At 41.0% G+C, this 19,566-nt stretch overlaps 2 protein-coding genes and 1 long non-coding RNA gene across 8 annotated transcripts in view; 1 reads left to right on the forward strand and 2 right to left on the reverse strand.

Annotated features, from left to right (window-relative positions):
• SRP72 (signal recognition particle 72) overlaps window positions 1-672 on the reverse strand; it is a 36,730-nt gene extending 36,058 nt beyond the window's left edge. For both annotated transcript variants that reach the window (XM_054553993.2, XM_002814770.6), the window contains exon 1: window positions 143-672. In XM_054553993.2, coding sequence (XP_054409968.1) covers window positions 143-668 — 526 coding nt within the window. In that variant the 5' untranslated portion in view covers window positions 669-672. The remainder of the gene's footprint in view (window positions 1-142) is intronic.
• On the forward strand, window positions 441-19,475 carry LOC129058987 (uncharacterized). Its single transcript, XR_010139852.1, has 4 exons — window positions 441-576; window positions 1,142-1,260; window positions 15,174-15,297; window positions 19,052-19,475. It is a non-coding gene; the product is annotated as an uncharacterized LOC129058987 (long non-coding RNA).
• The window catches only part of PAICS (phosphoribosylaminoimidazole carboxylase and phosphoribosylaminoimidazolesuccinocarboxamide synthase), a 50,859-nt gene continuing 37,862 nt past the window's right edge, over window positions 6,570-19,566 (reverse strand). For all 5 annotated transcript variants that reach the window (XM_054553429.2, XM_054553427.2, XM_009239978.4 and 2 more), the window contains 6 exon segments: window positions 19,303-19,482; window positions 19,093-19,206; window positions 17,233-17,316; window positions 15,874-16,054; window positions 14,156-14,314; window positions 6,570-8,559 (listed from right to left, as the gene is read on the reverse strand). In XM_054553429.2, coding sequence (XP_054409404.1) covers window positions 8,393-8,559; window positions 14,156-14,314; window positions 15,874-16,054; window positions 17,233-17,316; window positions 19,093-19,206; window positions 19,303-19,482 — 885 coding nt within the window. In that variant the 3' untranslated portion in view covers window positions 6,570-8,392.

Raw genomic sequence — 19,566 nt, forward strand, 5'->3', positions numbered from 1 at the left:
CCGAGCCGGGCGGATAATGGGCGGGGGGGTTTCGGGGGTCTCCCCTTCTCGTGCCTCCCGCGCGAGGTGGTCTCGCGCGCCGGAAACAGGCCGCATCATCCCGCCGGCCTGGGCCCGCCCCAATGCCCACCCCAACACTTACTCTTATTGACGGTCTTGAGAGCGCGCGTGAAGTCGCCGTTCTGGCCATACCGGTTCACTTCACTCCACAGCGCAGGTACTGACACCCCCACGCTGCCGCCACTCGCCATCTTGGAAGAGACGAGGGGCGGGGAGGGGCGACCTCTGCCCCGGAAGAGGATCTCCGAGGCAGCCAAGAGGAGGAGGAAGTCGATGATTGCTAAGCGTCGCCGAGTTGGGAGCGTCTTCAGCCCTGAGGCCGCATCGGAGACCAAAATCTTCTGCTCTCCTGGCAAGAAATTTGTGCGGATAGAGTTGATACACCTCACTTGAAGTTGGCCTGGAGAAAAGAGGCGTCGGACTCCTGGACGGGGTTGGGAAACAGTCACCAGTTTCGGCTCAAAGCAGCCTGTTTCCAGGAGGCCGCCATGGTCGAGGCAGCGTCCTGGTCCCACGGTGCGGGGCCGGACGATCATTTGTGGGATATAAATAAAAGGATTATGAGGTGGTAAATAAAAGACTACCAACCAGAAGCCGTAGGGAGTCATTTGAAGGAGAAATAGGCACGGCTCATCTGTGGTTGAGGGAAAGGGATCTTGAAAGATGATTAGGAGAACTTGGGTTCTGGGGAAAGTGCGGGAGGACATTGTGGCAGAGAAGCAAACGTGAGGAAAGGTAAGCAGGCAAGAATCTCCCATTACAAAGGGTTTGGTGAAATCCTTTGCCTGTCCTTTTCGCTCCCTTCGGGAGCAGTCGGCAATAAGCTGGAAGGGTAATGCGGTGAAAATGCCCGGGGTCAGTTCCCTGGCTCTGCGACTCACTAGATGTCTGACAGTAAACAAGTTACTTAGCTTCTGGGAGTCTGTTTTCCCGATTGTGAAATTGGGATACTATATTTGTTCTAGAGATATAAAATATTAGGGTTTGCTTACGACCTTAATATCAAGATGTGTTCAGATGTACGAAGGGAATGGATATCTGTTGGGTGCACTTGATGTGAGTGATTTTTTTTTTTTTTAAGAGACGGGGATCTTGTCGTGTTGCCCAAGCTGGTCTGGAACTCCTGGGCTCAAGCAATCCTCCCACCACAGCCTCCCCAAGTGCTGGGATTACAGGCATGAGCCACCACACCAAGACGATGTGAGTGATTCACTTGATGTGAATGTTGTATTTTATTGAATGGCCTGCTCTTCAGACTCATATCTCGTCATGACCTTTACAACTTCTGCTACTTTCTGTGTCCCTCAGGAACCTAGCTTTTTTTTTTTTTTTTGAGACGTAGTCTAGCTCTGACCCAGGATGAACCTCACTGCAATCTCCACCTCCTGGGTTAAAGCGATTCTTTTGCCTCAGCCTCCCAAGTAGCTGGGACTACAAGCATGAGCCACCACGCCCGGTTAATTTTTGAATTTTTAGTAGAGATGGGGTTTCACTATGTTGGCCAAGCTGGTCTCAAACTCCTGACCTCAAGTGATCCACCCTCTCTCAGCCTCCCAAAGTACAGGGATTACAGGCGTAAGCCACCGTGCCCGGCCTTGCTAACTTCTTCTTGTCTTTCAGTCTTTCTGGTTCTACGTTGAAAGTTACTTTGAGGAAACATTTGATCTTGCAGACTGGGCAACATTCTGGTTGCATCCTCTTAGAACAGGGGTCCCCAACCCTGGTACCGGTCTGCAGCCTATTAGGAACCGGGCGGCACAGCAGTAGGTGATCGGTGGGCCAGTGAGCAGTACCGCCTGAGCTCCTGTCATATCAGCTGTGATATTAGCTTCTCACAGAAGCTCAAACCCTGTTGTGAACTGGGAATGTGAAGGATCTAGGTTGCTCACTCCATAAGAGAATCTAATAATAAATGTAATGAGCTTGAATCATCCTGAAACCAACTGTCCAACTCCTGTGGAAAGATTGTCTTCCCTGAAACCGGTCCCTGGTGCCAAAAAGGTTGGGAGACTGCCTATAGGACTGTCTACTTCTGAGCACTGATAATCAATTAAGGGTTATCTCACTCTGTATGGACTATAGTTCTGAGGCCAAGGAACCATATTTACCTTGCTCACTGCAGTATCCCTAGGATCTAGCATACTGCCTGGCACATAGTTGGCATTTTTTGCTTCACATTCCTTGCCTAATCTGAGTTCCTTGAGGGCAGAAACTGCCCAGCTCCTGATATGGCATATGGTGCCCTGCCATATTTTTGTCTGGTCCTTCCAGTATATACAATGCAAAGAGCATGAAAGGTGTCTTGAACTCTAGGTGCTGGAGGGTGTAATTCTTGTGAATTAGTAAAAATCATGAGAAGAGCTTTAGACTTTTACTGACTAGAATTGTCACAGGTTTCAAGCCAGTTATATTTAGATTTCAGGAGGTGGGAGCTCCAGATGACATGGTATAGCCAAAATGTTGTGTGAGAAAATTGGGTATACCCAAAATTTTGTTATTCTGAGAAAATGTAGATTCCACTGTATTCTCCAAAGGTGTTTATATCCATCCCCTCCCAAAAGTTAAGAGCCACTGCCCTAGTAGTACTTTTTAGAACATTGACTTTATATAAGAATTGGCAATTTTGGTTTCTATATCATTCTAATCCCATATACTTTGTAGCTTTTAGAAATGCTCAGAATTCTGCTGCTGTGGACTTGTTTCTATTTCTTATGTCATTTTAATGGAGTTTTGTGGCAAACAGCCTATAAATATGGGGCTTAACCTGCCATTTTTGAAACAGGAATCTTCCAAACCATAGTGGTGTTTTTTTGTTTGTTTTTAAATAAACAACAAATTTACATCTCACATTGTGAAGGATGGAAAGATTGTCTGGTGAGGGCCTGCTCTGATTCATAGATGGCATCTTCTGTTTTCACATGGTGGGAAAAAAACCAGACTGATCTCTTAAAGCATGTATCTGATGCCACTTTCCTACGCTCATGATAAAGTCCGAACTACAAAGAATAGCAGTAAGAGCTTTTGTGATCTGGCCTCTGCTTGCCACCTCCCCAACTCACATCGGTCTCTTTACTCATTTCCTAGCCCCCTTGCATGCTATTCACCTCTAACTTCTGTGTAGTTATGTGTCCCCCTACCTCCTGGAATTTGCATTTTTATTCATCTGACAAGTGTTTGAATGTCTTGTATATGCCAGTGCCGTGTATTACACCAGTTGCTGGGATACAGCTGACAACAAAGAAGACAGCCCAGTGTAATAAATTTATTTTCTAGTTGGGAGACATGGGTAATAAATAAACATGTACTATGTTTGGTGGTAATAAGTTTGCTGAAGAAAATTATGGAAAGGTAAGAGAGATTGAGTAGAGACTGTGGAGAATTAGTCTTTTTCATTCACAGTATACAATTGTTTTCTAGAGATCAGAGAGTCCTTCCTACTTTTGTGTATTCACAATACCCTATTGTTAATTCCATATTAAGACTTAATACGGTGTTTTGAAATTGTCTGCCTCCGGAGACTTCCAAGATTCATTGAGAGCAGAAGGTTAATTTTGTTCATCTTTGCATTCCCAGGGTCTTATATATACATAGTAGGCTGTATTCGTTCTCTAAAAAATACAGAACCAATAGGATATGTAGAGATTATGAGAAATTGGCTCTGTAAAATGGAGGTGAAGTCCCACAGTCTGCCTTCTGCAGGCTTGAAGGCCCAGGAAAGCCAGTGTAGTTCCAAACCCGAAGGCTTGAGAATCAGGGGAGGCAATAACGTAAGTCCTAGTCTGAAGGCCTGAGGACCAGGAGCACCAATGTCTGGGGGCACGAAATGGATGTCCCAGCAGTTCACCCTTCCTCCCCTTTTTTGTTCTATTCAGGCCCTCAGTGGATTAGATGACGCCCACCCACATGGGTGAAGGCAGTCTTCTTTACTCAAGTCTACTGATTCAAGTGCTAGTCTCTTCCAGAAACACCATCACAGATGTACCTAGAAATGTTGTCTGACCAGCTATCAAGGCATCCCTTAGCCTAGTCAGGTTGACAGAATTAGCCATCTCATCAGTATCCACAATGTATTTTTATATTAATGGATTTAGCCATTTATGATTTGAGAAGCTTCCATGTACAGTATCTTTTTTTTTTTTTTTTTTTTTTTTTTTTTTTTTTTTTTTTTTTTTTTGGCGACAGAGTTTTGCTCTTGTTGCCCAGGCTGGAGTGCAATGGTTCGATCTCAGCTCACCACAACCTCTGCCTTCCGGGTTCAAGCGATTCTCCTGCCTCAGCCTCCCGAGTAGCTGGAATTACAGGCATGCACCACCATGCCTGGCTAATTTTGTATTTTTAGTAAAGGGGGGGTTTCTCCATGTCAGTCAGGCTGGTCTTGAACTCCCAACCTCAGGTAATCTGCCCACCTCACCCTCCCAAAGTGTTGGGATTACAGGCGTGAGCCACTGCACCCGGCCTCATGTACAGTATTTTACAGTATCTTGTCAACTGGCAAGCAGAAGAAATAAGGCACGAGCCACCGCGCCCAGCCTCATGTACAGTATCTTATGGTATCTTGTCAACTCAGAGGCAAGCAGAAGAAATATTTAGCTCCATTTTATAACTTGATTTCCATTCCACTATTTTCATTGTACTGCAATGTGAGATTAACAATTCCACCCCAAGTATTTGAGGTGTGGGAAGCTGGATGTAAAAACACCATTAAAAACTCTTTTCAGTGGCTTTCTAAGGTTGGCTGGGCTGAAATGGCGGTTTGTGGATGCTCCGTGGCACATCACACTGCCCCTTTCTTCACATTTTTAGAAATTAAATCAGCTGATGGCAATATTGAATTCCAGGTAATTTTCTTTCTTTTTTTTTTGAAACAGAATTTTGCTCTTGTTGCCCAGGCTGGAGTGCAGTGGCGCAATCTCGGCTCACCACAACCTCCGCTTCCCAGGTTTAAGTGATTCTCCCGCCTCAGCCTCCTGAGTAGCTGGGATTACAGGAATGCGCCACCATGCCCGGCTAGTTTTGTATTTTTATTAGAGATGGGGTTTCTCCATGTTGGTCAGGCTGGTCTCGAACTCCTGATCTCAAGGTGATCCGCCTGCCTCGGCCTCCCAAAGTGCTGGGATTACAGGCATGAGCTACCGTGCCCGGAGAATTCCAGGTAATTTTCATGGTGAATGAATTCCATTCATACTGTTGTTCTTCAGTCTGCCAAATGGATATTACATAACACATTTGTGTGCCATGATGGGCCTTACATATATTGACTCATGTAATTCTCACAACTTTATGAGGTGGTATTAGTCGCATTTTCAAACTTCATGAAATTGAGGCACAAAAAAATTAGACATGTTGAAGATCATACATCATCCCTCACCTGGGCTACAATAGCCTCTTAACCGATCTCTGCTTCTCCTCTTGTCCACACAACAGCCAGAGAACCTTTAAATACGTTAAGTATGTCAGGCCTCTGCTCAAACTGAGTAGTTTTTCCTGTCACACTTCAGTGTGGCCTGTAGGCCCTAAGTGATCTAGCCTTTGCTTATATTGTCTTCCACTCTCATCCTTGTTCACAGAGCTCTAGCAATTCTCATGTTTGGAGGTCCTCAAGGCAAAACTCAGTTTTATTACCCATTCCCTTAGTATGGAAAGCTATTTTCCTATCTGTGTGTCTTGCTTTTACATCATTGCTCTGCTCTCCTCAAAAACCTTCCCCTCTTATCCCCATCACTGTCCTCATTTTGATTCTTCATATACATTTATCCTTTCCTGATTTTATACTGTTTACCTTTTTATGGTTTGTTTTCCCGTCTAAAACATAAGTTCCCTGTGGACGAGGGCTTTACTCAGTCCTATTTTCCTAGGCCCTAGAATCAAACCAGTATTGGGTGAATGGATACTGAATGAAGCTTTACCTAAGTGCTTTGTCTTTTACTTAGTTTCAGTGGTTAAATCTCAGAAAGCTTAACAGCAATTCTAAGCATGTCTTTATCATAAAAGGTTAAAAACTGTATTATTGGGATAATTTTTCTCTTTTTATTTATATTTACCTACAAGCCCGTAGAAAGTATAAATACTCAAAAGATAGCAGACCAGGTAGGCTTAAGTTACTTTTACAAAACAGTAGAAATACCTTCAAATATTTAGCACTGATGAACTTACTACTGAGGACATGTGGACTCTACTAAGAAACTAATGATGAAATTCATAATTGGGTGTGGTGGCACATGCACCCAGCTACTCGAGAGGCTGCAGCTTGAGTCCAGGAGTTCAAGGCTGCAGGGAGCTATAATCATGCCACTGCACTCCAGCCTGGGAGACAGTGAGAACTTGGCTCTTAAAAAAAAAAGGAAAAAAAATTTATGATGACAGTTTATAATGGTCAGTCCTATCCAGCAGTCTAAATGAAAGTTTAAAAATTTTCATATACTGCACAGAAGTAGATGGAGTCTTAATGCTAGGTAAGGGTAAACAAGCTGAAATAGCAGCCAGTGACTTCAGAGACCATGAAACCAAAGTTAATCTTCTAAGTCCTTTTAATTGTTCTTATAAACTAGCATAAGATATAAACTTAAGTAGTACACATGAGTTTTATAATTTACTAATCTCTGGCAGATAGCTAAGCATAGCACATCAGAGCGTAACACAGTGTGAGGGAAATAAAGTGAACAATGACATCTTCTATTCTGGACCTAATAATTCAATAGAGAAAGAACTACTTGTAGTCACTGTGGTTACAGAAGGTTTCATGGACAGTGAAGATAAAGCTACTAGCTAACAAATAGGTCTTAATGATAAAAATGTGGGCCTTCAAAGAACTAAAGGTACCAATGTGTGGCAGTCCAAAAATTACGAGGAAAATGAGTTCCCTTCATGGGTCACATCAGCAATTTTTTTTCCCCTTTTGAGACAGAGTCTCGCTCTGTTGCCCAGGTTGGAGTGCAGTGGCATGATCTAGGCTCACTGCAACCTCCGCCTCCCGGGTTCAAGCAATTCTCACGCCTCAGCCTCCCGAGTAGCTGGGATTGCAGGTGCCCGTCATCATGGCTGGCTAATTTTTGTATTTTTAGTAGAGACAGGGTTTCACCATGTTGGCCAGGCTGGTCTCCAACTCCTAACCTCAAGTGATCTGCTTGCTTCAGCCTCCCGAAGTGCTGTGATCATAGGTGTGAGCCACTGTGCCCGGCTACCTCATCAATTCTTAATCTATAAACCATGGATAGGCTTTGGGAGAACCCAAGAACCAATGAAATCTGTTGGTAAATTTTATGTGTGTGGTTTTCTACAGGGAGGGTCAATAGCATGTATATTTTCAAAAAAATCTGTGGTGCAAAAGAGAGTTTATTATGTTAGAAGTCCTTGGGCAATCAACTTGGAAAAGGGTGGATTGAGAATGGGGGCTGTCTAGATCAGGATAATGTTGAATTTGACCCTCACTTGAGGCTTTTGTACAGAGGATGAGAAGACGGTAAATTCACGGGTTAATCAGAAATTAACACCAACATGACTTGGTGATGAGTGAGATGTGAAACGTGAGAAAAACGTCAATGATGAAATCAAGCTTCTGACTTGCAACAGTGAGTATACCAAGAGTTACAGGCTTGGAAGATGAATAAAGTTGGGAGCATTCTGTTTTTTTATGAGTGCCCATGGGACAGACAGGGAGAAATGGATAGTTGAAAGTACAAGTCTAGACAGGCACAGTGGCTCATGTCTGTAACCCTAGCACTTTGGGAGGCTGAGATAGAATTACTTGGGTTCAGGAGTTTGAGACCAACCTGGGTGACATAGTGAGAGCTCATCTCTACAAAAAATAAAATTAGCTCGGCATGGTGCTGCAAGATTATAGTCCCTGTTACTCGAGAGGCTGAGGTGGGAGAACTGCTTGAGCCCAGGAGGGAAGGCAGCAGTGAACTGAGATCACGCCACTGCACTCCAGCCTGGGCGACAGTGAGACCCTGTCTCAAAAAAAAAAAAAAAAAAAAATGCAAGTCTGGAGAAATATAGCTGGGAGTCAGTAATGCCAGTTTTAGCTGAGGGAGTTAAGATCATTTAATCAGTGTTAAGGAAGAAACTCAATAGTAGTGACCACCAATACTTAAGGAAAAAGGATAAAGTAAGAGGAATGATAAAGGCTGGCTGAAATATCTTGGTGTCTAGCCTAAGAAAGGAGGGGTTAGGTGTTCATGTTTATTAATATGGATCTAGAGAAACATTTATTCACTAATACATTTTATTTGTGTTCTCTAATTTCAAATTACCTTTTCATCTTGCTTGATTTTCCTTCAGCTAAATTAGAAATTTGTAGTTTTTCCCCTAAAAAATTCAATGGCATTCTTTCTTATAAATTACATTCTCTGATTTTCTTGTCAGCCTGCTTCAAGGAAATCCATGTGTTCAAAATGCTTGCTCGCAGTTTGCTCCATACCAAATGGTTGTTTAACCCAAATATCTGAGCAGCAAATTGAGCTGATCCTTCTGGAGAAAGTATGGTTGAACAGCCAAGACCTATTGGTTCAGCAAGGAAAAGACAGAAAATTGAGCTCAATTAGTAATGAAAATACAACCTCACAAAAAATTTTATACTCAGAGCAGTCCTGTCACAGAAAATAAAAAGCTCCTGCATTATTCTAATCTAAAGTAGAATCTGTAGAACTGTCTTTAATACCGGAGTGATAAAGTGATTACAAGAGAAAAAGCAGTCAGTATTACCTGCCATGAAGAGATATTTTATTTATATCATCTATCACCCTTCTTATAGAACTCACTTACAAAGAAACTTATCTTTTTGAAACTTCTGTTCACATACACTATCCCTTTCAATCCCTGGCGAAGAGCAACTGAAGCAAAATAAGGGTCAAGGTAAGAGTACAGAAGTACCTGTTCTTAGACAAACTTGAGCTATGTTGTTTTGACAATTTTCTAGCTAATCTTTCTGTCTGCATTTGAACTATTTTAACATTTTTGAGCAGTAAAAAAAGTCAGATCCGCAGAATAATTTTAGGAAATGTCAAGTTATAAATAAATATTAATAAGATCCAAGACAGCAGAATAAGAAAGTAACATCCTAGGGGCCACATGTCTGCTCAGGCAGAGCATCTTGAGGTGGTACTATTATGTCTAGTGTTTGCTAGAATCAGGGGCTATAGTTCCAAAAGCTCCATTTTCCCAGTATTCTTGGAATTCATCCGGCTCTTTGACTCCCATTATCCACAACAAGAACAGAGTCAAATACAAATCACAAGGCCAATTTACTAATTTGTATTAATACGTTATTTTATGGAGCTCCACCCCTTAATATGTGGTATTGGTCAAGTTACTTCATGTTAATTTATTCTCCTCTTCTGTGAGAAGGGAATTTTAACTAGTAGCCACCTGATGTGACACTTCAATGAGTTAATAATATAGATAAAGTGCTTAGAGCATTGCCTGGTACACAGTATGTGCTCCAAGAATGTCAACCACTATTGTTAGCACACTGGGTAGAGTGCTCCACTCTAATATTTGAAATAACCTGTGCCTTCTGCCCAGGACTCCCTTTCTGGTAAAAGAATAGCTTAAATTGTAAAAAAAAAAAAAAACAAAAAACAGTTATCTAGTGAGCATGACATCAGAGATGAGAAATATGGTCAGTCTTCAGGATTTTACACAGGTTACTGTAAAACTACTCCTCAAAAGATTATCCCCAATTCTAGTGATCATTATGTACAAGTCTTCCAGATTATTTGTCACTCCTGAAACAGCACTACTATAAAAATTGTCAATTTTTTGCTTATCATGCTCCCCTTTTGTAAGCTCCATGGATATCTATACAATTCCTCTGGCATAAATTTGGTTACAGCTTTATTTGTAGCCGCTGATTTTTAGCTTGAGACATTTGTATAGTCACATCTTGTTAAAGATAGCTTAGGCACAAAATTTAATTCTCAGAGCCTATAAAAACAGTAAAGGAAATAGGCATGAACACAAAAGGCCAGATAACAGCACTAACATTTTGGCAACCGAAAGGCAAACACAGTGGTAGCTAAGTTAGCAGACCAAGAAAACTTAATCAAAATTAGCTGGCATGGTGGTTCATGCCTGTGATCTCAGCTACTTGGGAGGCTGAGGCAGGAGAATCGCTTGAACCTGGGAGGCGGAGGTTGTGCCATTGCACTCTAGCCTGGGCAACAGGAGCAAAACTCCATTTAAAAAAAAAAAAAAAGAAAACTTAATTCTAAACTGAAAGCAGGGGAACATGACTGATATTACAGAACTCCCCCAAAGGGTGACTGACTAAATTAGTGGCACCAGATACCTTTGGAAGGGAATAGGGACTAATAAGAAGATGATTGACTCGAAGTCTAAGAGGCAGCTAGGTCCTCAAATCTCCTTCCCCACTCCATCTACCTGAGTAACTGCCTCTTTAAAGCACTGTAGCAATTTTTTTTCTTTTTAAACATTATTTTCTGAGACAGGGTCTCGCTCTTGTCATCCGGAGTGCAGTGGTGCGATCATGGCTCACTGCTGCCTCAACTTCCCAGGCTCCAGTGATCCTCCCACCTTGGCTTCCCAAGTAGCTGGGACCACAGGCGTGTGCCTCCATGCCTAGCTAGTTTTTGTATTTATGGTAGAGATGGGGTTTCACCAGGTTGCCTAGGCAGAGCTCAGGCAATCCACCAATCTCTGCCTCCCAAAGTTTTGGGATTATAGGCATGAGCCACCAAGCCAGGCCTTTAATTTTTCTGAAGGTAAAACAGACTTCAGTCTTGGCGTCTTTGAACTAGGGGACACCAGGCACAGACAACTTTTGTTCTCTGAGTAATTCTGGTCAACACTTAAGAAAATACCTAGACACTAATGTGAGGAGTTGTTTGAAGAACAATCCCTACCAGATACACTCCACAGTGAAGCCCAATTTTGACACAGAACACCCACTTGAAGTTTCCAATTGTTTTTTTATAGTACTCCACTCTTAAAAGAGCAAACAGCCAAGGATTACCAGACAGCTGAAGAAAGTAACTACATGCAACAGACTATAATCATCTCCAGAGAACAAAAAAGAGCTTCTGGAAATTTAAAAACACACAAACAACAACAACAACAATAAAAACCCAGAAAACAAAAACCAAAAGAAATATAAAAACACTGTGTAAAAAAAAAAAAAAAAAAACCAGAGGCAGTGGTTCCTACCCAATCCCAACACTTTGGGAGGCTGAGGTGGTAAGATTGCTTGAGTCCAGGAGTTCAGGACAAGCCTGGGCAACATACGGAGTGCCCATCTCTACAAAAGTAAAAAAATTAACCAGGTGTGATGGTGTGGGCCTGTAGTCGTAGCTACTTGGGAGGCTGAGGTGGGCGGATCACATGAGCCTGGGAGTTCAAGGGTCCAGTGAGATATGATCATGCTACTGTGCTCCCACCTGGGCAACAGAGCAAGACCCTGTGTCAAAACAAACAAACAAAAAACACCTGTATCCAAAATGAAGGCCGGGCACAGTGGCTCACGCCCATAACCTCAGCACTTTGGGAGGCCAGGGCAGGCAGATCACCTGAGGTCAAGAGTTTGAGACCAGCCTGGCCAACATGGTGAAACCACATCTCCACTAAAAATACAAAAATTAGCCGGGCGTGATGGTGCACACCTATAATCCCAGGTACTCGGGAGTTTGAGGCACGAGAACCGCTTGAACCTGGGAGGCGGAGGCTGCAGTAAGCTGAGATTGTGCCATTGCACTCCAGCCTGGGCAACAGAGCCTGACTTTCTCAAGGAAAAAAAAAAAGAAAAACTCAATAGAAGGGTTGGAATATAAAATTGAGGAAATATTCCAGAAAGTATATCAACAAGACAAACAAGTAGAATAGAAATCAAGGGAAGCCCAAATTTGAATAAATTCAAAAATGAGAGAAGAGAGAATATGGAGGGGTATGAAAATTAAATAATTCAAGGAAAATGGGGACTAAGAAATCAGAATTTCAGATTAAAAGAGCTCGCCGAAAGTCCATAATGAAAACAGACTCAGCACATCACATCTGTGTAAAATTTAAGAACAATGAAAACAGACAAAAGATCCTGAAAGTTTCCAGAGAGAAACAAATTCATAAGAAACCTAGAATCAGACTGGTGGAAAAGCAATGGAGTCCTCAACTGTGGATGCTAGGAGACAGTGGAGTAATAATGCTCCCAAAATTCCAAAGCAAAATGGTTTTCAGCACAGGATTCTATTTCTAAACTATCAAATAAGCATAGGGCTTCAATATACACATTTTAGATATACAAGGTATCAAAATTTACCTTTTGTATTCTTTTGCCCCCAAGTTCAAGAATGCACTCCAACAAAATAAAAATAAACCAAGTAAGGGGAAAACATGGGAGATCCAAGCCTACAGAAAGGCAAAATGAGTCTCCAAAATGATGGTAAAGGGGGATCCTAAGACAACAGCAGTACAGGATGCCTAGCGAGCAGCCAGTCCACTGGACCAAGTTGGAGGGCTCAAGGACTTAATATACTTGACACATATCAAGACTGGATATATACAGATATGAGAAAAGTTAGGGATTTTAGTAATAAAGCAAATCTCCTACTGAAACAATATTGACCCTCAAAAACTGCAGAACATCAGATCATATCTTGGACTATGATGAACAAACCACAACACTGTTATGTGATCCAGTTCCATCAGCCAAAAGGGGACTTCCTTATGTTATTATCTTTTATCCCCAATTTTTTATTTTGAGACAGAGTCTCACTCTGTTGCCCATTTTGGAATCCAGTGGTGCAATCTTGACTCACCTCTGCCTCCCAGGTTCAAGCGATTCTCCTACCTCAGCCTCTGAGTAGCTGGGATTACAGGTGCTCACCACCATGCCTAGGTAATTTTTGTATTTTTAGTAGAGATGGGGTTTCACCATATTGGCCAGGCAGGTCTTGAACTCCTGACCTCAAGAGATCTGCCCACTTCAGCCTCCCAAAGTGCTGGGATGACAGGCATGAGCCACTGCACCCAGCCTTATCCCCAATATTTAAGAATAAAATTGTATTCTCTCTACAGAAGTAACATGATCACATTTACTTTTAAAAAAAATCAATACCATGAATTCTTGGGAAAAAAAAATCTAAACTTGATTTTATTACAGATCTCACCATCAGTTTATAGAAAATATAGGGAATGGAAGAGCATGTTTACTACCACCTGGAAATGTAAGAAGCCAAATCCAAAATGTAGAAAATTCTATTGAAAAAATGAAAGGGAAAAAGGGAGGATGAATTGTTATATATTAAAAAAATTAAGAGATTATCAACTAAATGCAATATAAGGACTGTGGTGGATCTGAACAAACAGATGAGACAATTAGAAAACTTGGACACCAACTAAAAATTATACCTTAAGAAACTACCACTACTCTTTCTTAGGTGTGAATATGGTATTGAAACAGTGTCCCCAAGAGTTAAAAGACACCAACAACTAACAGAAATTCTTGAGTTTGCAGAATGGTAGATTTAAACAGTATGGCCAACTAGAGTCCGCACAGAACCAGCTTACTGATGTCACAGGCCCAATTTCCACCACAATTCATTCTAACTCCCCCAAATTTACACACGTGATCCATGAAATAACATGAAGAGATAACTGCACATGCCCAAGGACTTTCTAGACCTCGCCTTTCCTTCCACCAATCACCTACTAATCCCAGAATCTATCCCCTAAACCTTTTCTAATAAAATTACTGCCTTAAAGCCAGCACAGATTTGAGCTGGACTCATGTCTCCTTGTTGATCAACTTGAAAGAGGAAGCCTTTCTTTCTCAAAAACCTGGTGGCTTAGATAGTACCGGTTTCTAATGCATCAGATAGTGGGCCCCTTTTGTTCTATAACAATATCATGATTATGATTTAAAAACTAGAGCCCGTATTACTTAAACATATACTTAAGTATAAATTACTATAATGTCTAAGATCTGCTTTAAAATAATCCAGCAGGAGATGGCTGTAGACACAACAAGATGTTAATTGCTGAAGCTAGGTCATGGGTACATGAGATTTTATTATGCTATTCTGTCTACTGTTGTGCATCTGTTAAATGCTTGTAATGAACAGTTTTAAAAAAATTCATTGTATCTTACCACTGGGTAGTCGAAGAGAAGACCACACATCCTGAGCTCCCCAGTCTGGTGTGAGGGGAGGACAGCTGATAACTGGATATGCAGTGTTCCCACACATCACTGGTCCCAAACCATTACTTCTGCCTGCCACTGCCACAAATACAGTAGGAATGCCATCCCCTAGGGAAATAACAAGTGTATAATTATGCTAAACATTCAAAACAGATTTAAAGACAGGGTTTTTTTTTTTTTTTTTTGGTTTAAGGCCTATATGTTTTAATTACTTGAGGTCCTTGAATAGTCTTCTCTGAAAAAACATAAAAGATACTATTATTACACATATATTCAAAATATAAGGTTACTCTGCCACTTACTATAAGTCAAGTAATAAAGTAGCTGAATCAGTTTGGTTGTTTTTGAGATCTACGTTATAAAGGGGATAGCAGGGTGTTAGTGAGGGAATAGCTCATAGGCCTCTTCTATTGCTGCATAGGCTGGCCAAAGTGAAGAATGACACCATCTGAACAGGTGTCTTTCTTGACTGGGTGGTCTCTCAACTGGTGCAGGGAGAACCAGTTAATATAGACTAGGGGTTTAGGGACACGTCTTGAAACAACAGTTGAAGGAAAGTTTAATTAATATAGTGTCCCCAAAATTTTAAGGTCCTTTGATATATTTTTAAACATAATCTCTTAAGCAATTCATTCTTTGATAAATTTATAAATTATCCTGTTTCCTAAAGCAGAGATTTGTAACCTAGAATCCAAAATTGTATGTATTTGCGATTTTCTGAAAAGAATTCTAGAATTCATTAGCTATCAAAGGAGTCTGAGTTCCCCCAACCTCCTACTCCCCCAAAATTAGTAACTACATTTCCATAGCAACAACCTGTACACGAAATAATCAACATTTTTTTCCAGTTGAGAAACATTTGGTTGTAAACCCAGGGCTCCATTATTTTAGATCACTGCTATACCATTATTTTTTATGTACTGTATTCTGAAACTGTTCTTTAATTTCCTATCTGACTGCCTCCCAGGAAAGAGTGGCAATTAAAGATTCCCGGGAGAACCTGCTATTTCAACCTCCCGCCTCCTATAACTGTGGGGGCCTATTTCCTACTGGAGCATATTAGAAGCAATGCTCCAGGAGCTTCTTACCAGGTAAGGATGCCAGAGGTTCTCATCATTCTAGTCTTTGTTTTCTTTTCATACTTGCATTTTTAATTCTTTCTCCCTGCTCCTTTCTTTTCTAAGCTTCTAGAATACCTTAAGCTCTTTGGAGGTAAGTATTAAGAAAGCCTAGTGGCTGGGCGTGGTGGCTCACGCCTGTAATCCCAGCACTTTGGGAGGCCAAGGCAGGTGGATCACGAGATCAGGAGGTCTAGACCATCCTGGCTAACACAATGAAACCCTGTCTTTATTAAAAATACAAAAAATTAGCCGGGCATGGTGGCAGGCGCCTGTAGTCCCAGCTATTCGGGAGGCTGAGGCAGGAGAATGGTGTGAACCCAGGAGGCGGAGCTTGCAGTGAGCTGAGATGGCGCCACTGTACTCCAGCCTGGATGACAGAGTGAGACTCCATCTCAAAAAAAAAGAAAAAAAAGAAAGTCTAGTATATCATGTGTTTTTCCCTTAGAAAAGTGACAAAGTTCTTTTTCAGCATTATTAGTCTAAAGTCTGTAATTACTTTTAGCAAAATCAGAAATACCTGAAATGTCCATATTACTTGTGGTTTACCTTCATACTCAGCTTTAATCCTCAGAGTTTCATCTGGTCCTTTATGCGCAGATGTTACTCGAAGTTCACATGGAATGCCAAAATTTCCACAGGCCTTCTTGATTTTTTCACAGTGACCAAGATCAGAAGTAGAGCCCATCAACACTACAACCCTGCACTGACTTTCTGATTTCAAAAGCAACTGAAGAAAAAATAAGTGGATATGAAAAGAACATAAAAACAAAAATGAATAAATGAGCTAGAGTTTGTAGTAAAATTATATCTGGGCACAATATTTTCTTTCTTAACAGATCAAATTTAAGACAGAGACAAACAGAACAAAAAGGATTTATTTTTAAAAATAATCTCAATATATAAAGTGTTCTTCATCATTAAGACCTAAAGAATTCAATTTTTATCAGACAAATTATTTAAAATAAACAGTAAAGATACTCAAAATCTTTTAATTTTCAGGAAATTATAATACAAAATATTTCATCCTAAGACCTTTAGTGCACTTTGTTTAATGGAAGCTTTAAGGTATGATCAGCCAAATCAGAAGTCATGTTCTAAGTCTTTGTAAGTTAATTGCTTGTAACTCAAAATATATATTCCTATGAGAATAATGTTCTCAAATGTGATTATGACCCTTGCATAATCACAAACCCCATTCAACTCCCAGAATTATAGTAATACCATAAAACTTAAAGGAACATTTAAAGTCACACAGAGTTCCATCCATCCCATGCTAATGGAACTCTGACTAGCAGTGGAGGTGAGTAGGAAATATAAGGTTTCTCCTACGGGGTAGGGAGGAGACAGATTCCAGGTTTCCCCAACAGGATCTGGGAGGTGTGTATTGGCCAGCTTAACAGCATGGAGTTCCAGTATACTAGTAAGGATAGCCCAGCTGATACTTTCCCTAAAAGTGTTCCTCACTTTCAAAGTCACTGAAAAGCTGGCCATGGTGGCTCACGCCTGTAATCCCAGCACTTTGGGAGGCCGAGGCGGGAGGATCACGAGGTCAGGAGATCAAGACCATCCTGGCTAACATGGTGAAACCCCGTCTCTACTAAAAATACAAAAAATTAGCTGGGCGTGGTGGCAGGCACCTGTAGTCCCAGCTACTCAGGAGGCTGAGCTAGGAGAATGGCGTGAACCCAGGAGGCGGAGCTTGCAGTGAGCTGAGATGGCACCACTGCACTCCAGCCTGGGCGACAGAGCAAGACTCCGTCTCAAAAACAACAACAACAACAACGACAAAAAACAAAGTCACTGAAAAGAAAAGCACTATACTCTCCCATTTTTTTTTCTTTTGAAACAAGATTTTCTTAGAAGAAAAACACATAACACAGTACAGTTTTACTATAGAAGGTTTACCTCTACTCTCTCTGCAACCCACTCAAAGTTTTTCTTTACCATTTGGAGCCCTTCAGGAGTTACTTCTTTGAGGTCCCGATAAGACTAGAAAATAAGAAAGAAAGTTTAGAAAACAAGTATCTCTTGCTACCTGAAACTATTTGGTTTCTGAGTTTTGGGGAGGGATTATGAAGAGTTTGTATAGCAAGGGATACTTCTGAAAATGCATCTTTTCACTTCCTGAATTAAACTAGACAAAGTTCCATAGTAAAGTATACTTTTATTTTCACTTAAGTGTTTTCTGTACTAGCAACTACAATTAACTGCCTTGAGAATTTTTATATATTAAGTATAGAAAGGGTCTTGCTCTAATTTTGTTTTCTATTATTTTTTATTTTAAATACATGTGCAGAATGTGCAGGTTTGTTACATAGGTATACATGTGCCATGGTAGTTTGCTGCACCCATCAACCTGTCATCTAGGTTTTAAGCCCTATATGCATTAGGTATTTGTCCTAATGCTCTCCCTCCCCTTGCTCCCCACCCTGCAACAGGCCCTGGTGTGTGTTGTTCCCCTCCCTGTGTCGATGTGTTTTCAGTGTTCAACTCCCACTTATGAGTGAGAACATGTGGTGTTTGGTTTTCTGTTCCTGTTAGTTTGCTGAGGATGATGGCTTCTAGCTGAATCCATTTCCCTGCAAAGGACATGATCTTTCTTTTTCTTTTTTTTTTTTTTGGAGACAGAATCTCGCTCTGTCAACCAGGTTGAAGCACAGTGGCACAATCTTGGCTCACTGCAACCTCCACCTCCCGGGTTCAAACAATTCTCTGCCTCAGCCTTCCGAGAAGCTGGGATTACAGGCGCCCACCACCATGCCTGGCTAATTTTTTTTTTTTTTTGAGACAAGGTTTCACTATCTTGGCCTGGTCTTGAACTCCTGACCTTGTTATCCACCTGCCTTGGCCTCCCAAAGTGCTGGGATTATAGGTGTGAGCCACCATGCCTGGCCAATCTCATTCTTTTTTATGGCTGCATAGTATTCCATGGTGTGCATGTATCACATTTTCTTTATCCAGTCTATCACTGATGGGCATTTGGGTTGGTTCCATGTCTTTGCTGTTGTAAATAGTGCTGCTCCTGTGCACGTGTCTTTACAGTAGAATGATTTATATTCCTTTGGGTATATACCCAGTAATGGGATTGCTGGGTCAAATGGTATTTCTGGTTCTAGATCCTTGAGGAATCACCACACTGTCTTCCACAATGGCTGAACTAATTTGCATTCCCACCAACAGTGTAAAAGTGTTCCTATTTCTTCACAGCCTCTCCAGCATCTGTTGTTTCCTGACTTTTTAAAAACAGCCATTCTGACTGGTGTGAGATGCTATCTCATTGTGGTTTAGGTTTGCATTTCTCTAATGATCAGTGATGATGAGCTTTTTTTCATGTTTGTTGGCTGCATAAATGTCTTCTTTTGAGAAGTGTCTGTTGTTTTTTATAGGAGCAGAAATGGAGCCTGGTAACATCCAGGAGACTTGGGATAGAGTCCCAGATCTGCCCCTGACTCTAGTAATTGTGAAGATATACATCCTCTTAAGACCCTCAGTTTTCACTTAGCCAAACAAAGATAGTACTTGCTGTTACTGTTGTGACAATGTTATTAAGATAACAGATGAGAAATTTGCTTTATAAATGTAAAGTATTATTCCTATTATTCTTATATTAGGATACCAGAGATTTTTATCTTTAAAAATAAACAGTGATCAACAAAACAGGTTCATATCATTAGCAACAATAATTTGCTTTTTCCCCTCATCTCTCCTTTCTCCTCTATCTCAGCTTGATCTCAAAAAGGATAAAAAACCTGAACCATTATCTACCTGTTTGTCTTTCTGTTGGCTTCGATCTCCTGATGGCCAGAGTCTCCAGGAATCATTGTCAATAACATCAGCAAGAACAATTTCTTTGGTGGTTACATCAACACCAAATTCAATCTGGAAACAGCATGTCAACAAAGTTTCAAAAACTATTCTATGAAAACATCTCTCAACTATAACCTTTACTTTCAAATCCTATTGTTTTATCTGTACCTTCATATCAACCAGTGTACAATTCTGGGGCAACCAGGATTTCTCCAGTATTTCAAATATAGCCTGTGTAGCATGACTCATGATATCCACTTCAGTCTGGCCTATAACAAGTCCAGCAAAGCAAAATTTTGCAGCAATCAGCTGTTCTGCAGACCACTGTGGGTCATTATTGGCATCATCCTGTGAATAAAGTATAGTAGTACAATTAACTTAAATCTAAAATTTTTAAACTTTTCAGAAAAACCAACATCCTTTTCACTTGAG

This window comes from Pongo abelii, chromosome 3, assembly GCF_028885655.2.
Source record: "Pongo abelii isolate AG06213 chromosome 3, NHGRI_mPonAbe1-v2.0_pri, whole genome shotgun sequence".
NCBI classification, from domain to species: domain Eukaryota; kingdom Metazoa; phylum Chordata; class Mammalia; order Primates; family Hominidae; genus Pongo; species Pongo abelii.